The sequence below is a fragment of the Corvus brachyrhynchos genome, unplaced genomic scaffold, assembly GCF_000691975.1.
Source record: "Corvus brachyrhynchos isolate BGI_N302 unplaced genomic scaffold, ASM69197v1 scaffold523, whole genome shotgun sequence".
In the NCBI taxonomy this organism is placed as follows: Eukaryota; Metazoa; Chordata; class Aves; order Passeriformes; family Corvidae; genus Corvus; species Corvus brachyrhynchos.
The window spans coordinates 486,159-494,405 of NW_008237265.1; the positions used below are offsets into that span (position 1 = coordinate 486,159).

At 43.8% G+C, this 8,247-nt stretch overlaps 1 protein-coding gene across 1 annotated transcript; it reads left to right on the forward strand.

The window, feature by feature from the left end:
* The first annotated feature begins 885 nt into the window (after positions 1 to 885).
* LOC103613094 (probable G-protein coupled receptor 19) lies at positions 886 to 2,140 on the forward strand. The gene has a single exon (XM_017730534.1). The coding sequence runs from the start codon at positions 1,010 to 1,012 to the stop codon at positions 2,087 to 2,089; it is 1,080 nt and encodes a 359-aa protein (XP_017586023.1). The 5' UTR covers positions 886 to 1,009; the 3' UTR covers positions 2,090 to 2,140.
* Positions 2,141 to 8,247: the final 6,107 nt, after the last annotated feature.

Sequence of the window (8,247 nt, forward strand, 5' to 3'; positions counted from 1 at the left end):
GATTTGTGCATATGTTGGTCCCCTGGAGGGTAGGAAGGCTCTGCAGAGGGACCTGGACAGGCTGCGTGGGTTCAGCAAGGCCCAGTGCTGGGTCCTGCACTTGGGCTACAGCTATTCTCAGCTTGCAGAACTCTGTTACAAAATCAGGGGCAGAGGTTCTCAGTTGACTGTTGGTGTCAGTTGCTTCTGGCAGTCCTTCGGTTGTCCCTTGGGTCACCCATAGACCTGCAGAACCTTTGAGCTGGTCCTGCTGTGAAGGGTCAGCCTTGCTGCTGCCTGGGTGGAAGGCCCCTGACCAAGGTAAGGATATTCCCCATCTCCCTATATTCTCTCCAGAGCACACAGATCCTCAGCAGCTGACTGCAGCCACATGTATTGACAGTTCTGACATGACAAGCCGAGGCTCCACTGCTGGAACTCAAAAGGCTCCCCCATCCCTCCTCCAACCTCTTATCTCATCTATCTGAGGACACTGACCTCCTCCCTCAGTATTTTCCTTCTGTGTCAAAACTCAAGGTCAAGTCAAGGGTGCAGAGACCCTCTTGGTCTGCTTTTCTGACACTTCCATGAACACCAGGAAGTACAGGTCATTTCTGGGATCAGTGGGGTGTGTTCTGCTCACTCAGTGTGCAGCTAACGAGCACTGGTGAAATGGCACCTCAGTTTCCAGCTGTGAAAGGGACACTCATCTTTCTGTAGACAGAAATGCCTGTCTGAAATACTCAGGCCATTCCTAAAAATCTTCATGAAACTTAATGTTGTCTGCTGTGCCAGGTAGTGTCATCATATATTTCTGACCCTTTTCTCTGAAATCTACTACTCTGAGTATGGAGACTCCTGAGAGTTATCTTTTATTGGTTACTTTGGGCTTTTTGCACAGAGCTGTTCAACAAAACCTTTTCTCTCCTCTCTGTCTGCAGCCTGAGCAAAAGATGCGGCCGAGGTTGCCTGCAGCATAGATAACAGCAGTTGTCCTGTTCTTCCCTTTACCTTGCTCCTGCTGCAGAACATGAGCAACCCCAAAGCCTCCACTCCTTGTGCTGGCTACGAAATGGCAGAACCCCCAGCTCCAGGCGCCAGCTCCAGCAGGAACCACTCTCTGGTAGAATACGGTCTGAGGCCGGGGGGAAACGCAGCCGCCCGGCCGTGGCTGATTTCTGTCTTGGGAAACTTCCTCGTTTGCTTAGTGATCCACAGGAGCAGGAGGACACAGTCCACCACCAACTATTTCGTGGTGTCCATGGCCTGTGCAGACCTTGTGAGCAGCGTGGGGAGCGCGCCCTTCCTGCTGCTGCAGCTGAGCTCCGGGCGGTGGATGCTGGGCAGCGGGGTGTGCCGGCTGGTGAGGTACATCCAGTACCTCACGCCCGGGGTCCAGATCTACGTGCTCCTCGCCATCAGCGTAGATCAATGCTACACCCTAGTCCACCCCCTGAGCTTCAAAGTGTCCAGGGAGAAAGCGAAGAGAATGACTCTGGTCTCTTGGCTCTGTGGTGCTCTGTTTGCATCACCAGCCTGTTTTCTCTATGGCTCCAACAGTGACCACCACTGCAACTTCTTCCTCCCCGATTCTTGGCAAGGAGCCGCCTACAGTGTCATCCATCTCTCGGTGCTGTTGCTTTTGATCCCATCACTCCTCATTATCCTCTGCTACCAGAAACTCTTCACCTACATTTGGAGAAGTGGCACCGAAGACATGGCTGGCAGGAGGACAGTGAGTCTTGTCTCGAGAAGAAAAGTGAAAACTGTCAAGATGTTCTTCATCTTTGTCTTGGATTTCCTCCTGTCCCGGCTCCCTTTCTTCACAGTACAGTTGTGGCACCCACAGGAAACAGACTACAGAAAGAGCTCCTTGCTTTTCCTGGCTGTCACCTGGATCTCTTTCAGTTCCTCAGCCTCTAAGCCAGTCCTTCTCTACATCTATAATGCATATTTCAGAACAGGGATGCAAGAAATTTGTTGCTTGAGGAAATACCCCAGAAGCAGTATCTATACCATTACCACCAGTTCCAGGACAACCAAAAATAATCACAGTGGGATCACAGATATCCCGGCACCAACCCAACCTCCCCAAAGACTGCACCTGTGATGTTTTTAACAGAGAAGTCAAGGAGCATGAGCTTGCCAGGCCTGGTGAGTCCAATCCCACAAATACGTTTGCCAAGAGGGTTTCATTACTTTGAAAAGCTATGGGGGTCCTATATTCCCCCAGAAGAAGGAGGATCTTTCACTCTTTGGAAGCAATAAATAGTTATATATTTTAGAGCAGCTCCTAAGGTACAAAAAATAAATGTTCCATATTATTTAATGGCTTAGGTTTGATGCATTTGTTCTATTTCATTTCAGTTTTCATGTTCTGCTTTGAGGAACTCCTCTCCTGGAATCTACAGAACGAGAGTCCGTACACTCTCTACCTGTAGAGAGAAAAGGGAAAGAAAGAAGCACTGCTTGTTACAATCCCTGTAAAGGATGGGCCATAGTGTATAAATGCCTAAATCCACCCAAAGCCACCTAGGCTTCTTTCCAGGATGTCCCTGGGGATATTCCTGCACTGGGCTTGTCCCTCTTGTTCAGACCCCACTGGTCTGGTGGACAAGGTGGTGTTGGGTTAATGGCTTGACTTGATAATATGAAGGGTCCTTTCCAACCTAAATGATTCTAGGATTCTGTCTCCTTCCAGTCTTCCTGTGCCTCCATTTCTCTTTGGGAATAACCTCCTCCTGGGAAAGTTGCAGCAGATTGTTTCAGCAGAGTTTGACTGCAGAAGGGGTTCCTGGACAAATTTCCAACTCACAACTTAGGACTCTTCCTCCACATGATCCCCAAGAGAGGAGCCTTGGGCTCTGCCATCCTGGGGCATGTTCCAGTGTATGGCTGTGGAGCCATGGAGCCTGACTCCATTGCATGGAGTCATCGGATTTCGTAGGTTGGAAGGGAGCCCTGGCCCTGCACAGACACCCCAGCAATCCCACCCTGTGCATCCCTGAGAGCGGTGTCCAAACACTCCTGGAGCTCTGGCAGCCTTGGGGCCGTGCCCATTCCCTGGGGAGCCTGTTCAGTGCCCCAGCACCCTCTGGGGGAAGAACCTTTTCCTGATACCCAGCCTCACCCTCCCTGACACAGCTCCAGCCGTTCCCTGGGTCCTGTCCTTGGTCACAGAGAGCAGAGATCAGATCTGCCCCTCTGCTGTTCCTTTGGAGGAAGCTGCAGACCCTGCTGAGGGCTACCCTCAGTCTCCTCCAAGTCAGTTTTTTCCCCCTCACAACTAAAAATACAACTTCTCAGTCACTGGACACTGTTTGTCTCCCCAAAACAGGGACAGGCTTTTTCAACAACCTCTTCAAGGAAAGCTTTGTGGATTTTTTCAGGAAAACGCAAATGGATTAATCTCCGGGAACATTTTGCTCATGGAAACAAGATGGTGATGCTGTCATGTGAAAATCTGGACTAGGCAGTGCTGCTTTTCATAAATTTCAGGGTTTTCTCTCTGCCTCTGTCTGTGTCAGGTGCAGATGTTAATTGGGTTTTTTGGTAGCAATATACTTGTGCCCCTGGCTGTGCCCAGGAGTTCTGGTTTTAATCTGTTTGTTTCAAGTTACAACAGAGCTGTAATGTATTTTACCCTTTCATTACTAATACAACATCTCATGGTGACTTCATCCACTTTAGCACAATTATTGGTCAAAATGCATTATGGATGAAGGACAGTGAGTAATTACTACTGCTAATTGAAGTATAAACTTTGCAATTACAGATTTCCACAAGATATTTGTTAATTTTACAAATTTTGAGGTATGGAATGTCCATCCATTGTTAACAGCTGATGAAAAAAGGACAAAGAAAGACATGATGGAATTTTTAGTAGCTGAGTCTGATAAATATTCAAAGCTAAGATTAATTATTTAAATTATATAAATCTCTGTATTCTCAAAGTTAAGTCTGAAGTGAACATGTCCAGAGATCAAAGACAGCGAGGCATCTGAGTGAGCATTTGGGCTTGAGCACGCAAAGAGGTTGAATTTATCCTGAACCTGAAAATTGAAGACTTTATATCCTGATCTAAAAATGGAATTGTTAGTAGTAGTAAGGTGCATGGACACACCTTTGGAGGGTATACGTTCCTCATGCTGTACACACGGGATATAAAATGGCAATTAATATTATATAATGCATTCACAAATACCCCTTATAAATAATAACTGCTTTTCCAATTAAAAAAGAATAAGTTTTTGCATCTTTCAGCGTGTGTCAGACATACCCCATTGCCCTCACCATGATGAGTCATTGTCAAGGCTGAGAGAAACGGTGTGTATTTACACACCCCTCTGCTCCTATACATCCTCAGGACAGAAACTTTGCAAGTCAGTTTGTGCACCTGAATGCCAAATGGAGAGGGATGTTAGTGTGCAAAGCTGGAGAACTCCTTGGTTTACAGTGGTACTTAATATAATGAGTGCATTTTACAAATGCTCAACAATGCTTTAGCCAGTGTTACTGACCTTCTGACGTCCTGCTCTGTATTCTCACTAGAACATTCTTACTTAGAAGCCACTCTGAATTTTTTCTTATTTTCCACATTAGGGTAACATAAGACCAGACCTTTTGTTGTTGAAAGCATGTAGTGCCAGCCCCAGAATAAGATCAGCTGCAGGTGTTATATGTTAGCTTGGAGTTCCTGTTTCACGACTTCAGCGTGGGTCACTTGCATGTCTTGGGTTGCAGTATCAAAAGTTATTGATTTATTTTAAAACCCTCTTCAAATTTTCCTGGTTTTCCTAAAAAGAATCCAGTAAGTCACAAATTTTGTTTAAAAGTCAGCTTTTAATAGAATGATCCATGTTCAGCACACTGCTGTTTTTGTTAAATTTTACTCCAGATGAACATCTAATTACCTGCTTCGGGAGGGTGCTTTTAAAGAAACATTTATGGGATGTTCTAGTTGCTAGAACACATACCTCTCAAGCTCACTCACTTCTTCCAGAATCCTTACTGTCACAGCAGCTTCTTTTCTTTTCTACAGTGACTTTTAAACAGATCTTATCACAGATATCTTTATTTAGATTTCCTGGATTCAGCCAAGCTATACACAGTCCCAGATTTCCAAAAGGTGGACAAAACTGAAGTGCCTCACATCCCAAGTGTCTTTGCTGAGCTCATCATATCCAGCTGAATGTATTAATTCTGGGAAGAGTGTGGGTTCTGCTTCTCTCCTGGAAACCTGGGTGACATTCTGAGCACCCAGAGCAGTGGGGTGGTACTCACCAGGGAGCTCTCCACCATTCTGCGTGTAGGAGAGCTAAATCAGCCTGGCTTACTGGGTTTGCTTGGAATGCAGTGGGAAGACCCTTGGCCAGGCTCTGTGCTTGTGCTCTTTAAATCTCTGCAGAACAGACTAAGCCTGACTTCCTGGTCATGCTGCATGTGTGCACTGAGTGTTACATGCTCTGGAAGCAATGAGGGGTTTAGAACTGCTGGAGAAAGCAATAGACAGCTCTCTCAAAAAATTACAGGAGATGGAAGTAAGAAATAAAATATTCTCCACCTTGGGCATGAGGTGAATCATTTCAGAAGAGTTACTGCTTGAGGCTCCAGCTTGGCACAGAAAGAAGGTAATGTGGACCCGGTACATTAAGAATTTCAAGTTCAGTTTACTGCTCTTTAGTATCAGCTTGGTAATCAATTGAAGGTTGTATAAAAGAGCCCATGGCCCACAGAAAAGAAGCTTTGTGGAAACTTTAGCTAAAATTAATAAAGAGTCTTAGTTGGCTTCTAAACTCATATATGTAAATGTAAAAATGCCCAACTGCACTTACCCTGAAAGGATCATTGTCGTCTTTCCAAACTGCCTCTTCAGTTATAACACACTGCTCCTATGTAAAGAGTCTCTCCTGAAGCAATAGTTCTATTTTGGTCAATCTTTTCAGATATACTTGAAATAAGCACCCACTTTTCATGGTGTTCTGTTACAACCTTAGAACCAATAACAGTATCCTTTTCCTCCAGTGCATCACTAATGATTTAAACAAACCCAATCAAACAATGCTGGGACACTTAATATAATTGAAGAAAGGAATCAAGTAACAACTGAGGTTCACTATGCAAGAATTTATATTGCTGCTTATTATTTGAAGGTTCTCCATGGCTCCTATCTGGTTACCTCTTCAGCAGTGACCATAGGGAACCTGTTCCATGCAGTAATTTTGTCTTCCTTTTATGCAACATAAGCATAACAACAGATACTTTGCCCTACATGGTAGCAGTTTATTTAAGTTCATCTGCTTTATTAATATCCAGATATTAAAAATGCTGTGGCTTTACATAAAGCTATAGTATGATTTATAGTTAAAGAATTCTGCTGACCTAGTGAAGAGCACTTAAACTGCACACCAAGATTGTCCAGGCGAAAGAACATGAGAACGTTTGGCTGCATCATTCTTAAAATGACTCTCATGGAATGCTTTATAATTATTGTTTGATTTCCCATAGTGCCTCAAATGGCAAACAGGATCAGGACCCTGTGATGCTTGCATATGTCTAATAGAAATTAGTGCTCTTGAAACTTCGCTAAACTATGGTGCAAAAGTCATGGAGTCAAAACCTTTCCCAGTTACTTCAGAGGAAAACACACTTCTTTGTCAGCTCTTTGACCTGGTTCTCCAGCTGTCATCTCCCCCCTCCTTGTAGTGGGAGACAACAGAAAAGAGCAACAGGATACTGAGCTGAGAGACTGAGGCACAGAATACATACATTCTTCATGGCAAACTGAAAAAACCCTGAATGACTGTGGAATAATAGTTAAGCCACACAAGTGATTTGCCTATCTGAGATTTTTCACAGGCACACACAAAGATAAGCTGAATACATGACATCCTTGCTGAAATTAAAAATGTGGGGTTTTTTTTAGGAGATGAGTGTCAGATGACTGCGGACTTACCAGAACTCATAAAAATGAGAGAAAAACAGGACTTGGGGTTTCTCTTAGTTACCTGATGGTGGTGAGATGTGATTTTTGGGTAGGTGGGGGTCTGGGGCAGGGCAGGGGGTTGCTGGGCAGGGTCTCTTTGCTCTCTCCAGGGTGCTGAATCCCATGGGTATCACTGAAGATCCTTTGGAAGGGATACATGCACAGGGTATTGTTCCAGTACATAAGCTGTTGTGCTTTGTTGGTTTCATTTTGAGATGGTTATAGATGTCTGTTATCAGTGGGGTTCATGTTAAAAGAATTGCCTATTTTCCTCTGTCTGCATGGTCAAAAGTGTCTGAATAGCTTTTTAACCAACCAGTCAAAAGCAGAACTAGAGATTTTCAGAATAAAATTTAAGCCCACGTGCTTACAGTATTGATGAATTTTCAAGAAATGGAAGATACAGGTGTGGTAGCAACAGTCAGATAACCTGATCTGAAAGTTGCTACTAGTTCCCCCTCTAATGATCATGTGAATTAATTGACTTTTTTTTTTTATTTCCAGCAGGCAGAGAGAATTTATTAGAGTCAGCATAATGACCATAGTTTAGATCTTATTGTAGGATTTATTTTAAGTTCTATACATGTATGATATGCATCATACTACGAGATTGACACTTTCTTTGCATCACAGCTGTTACAAAGTTCAGGCATTTCTTGAAGAACTTGCATCTTCTGTTTCATTTTTCCAATAAAATATTTTAGTTTCAGTTTGAACAGACAGGCAAAAAACCTTCATAAGTGCAGGGGTCAAGTTAATTTCTTACAGGAATTCCATCATGGAAATGAGAGATTTATGGAATTCTTAGACACTACTCTGGGTCAAGCAGTCAGCCTTGTAGACTATCTATGTTAATACAAAAATAATGAAGTACTGCCAGCACTCATAAAAGGCAATTTATCATGTCATATCTTTCCCTGTGTGGTAAAATGCTACAATAGATTTCACTTGGCAAACTTTTGGAGAGAGTGAAAGCCCAGTGTCTCAATCTGGACTTGCACCATCTTTCCAATACCACAGTGTACAAGTCATGATAATCTTAGTTTACATTCAGCATATCCTTGTGAAGGAGAATAATGGTGCACGTTAAATGGGCTGCCAAGTGGTCCGCAGACAACTGAGCTGTGTAACAGATTTGCACCACAACTATTGCTCCATTTTTCAACCTACAGTTCAAAAATAAAAAGTACAGGGCGTACTGATAAGTGAACTCAGAGCTGAAGCCCCATTTCATGATCCTTAATGACCTTTGTTTACAGTACGTTGTAAGAGCCCACCAGGCT

Excerpts from the sequence above, each read along its gene's own strand:
- LOC103613094 (XM_017730534.1), top strand. The coding sequence starts at position 1,010 with ATGAGCAACCCCAAAGCCTCCACTCCTTGTGCTGGCTACGAAATGGCA.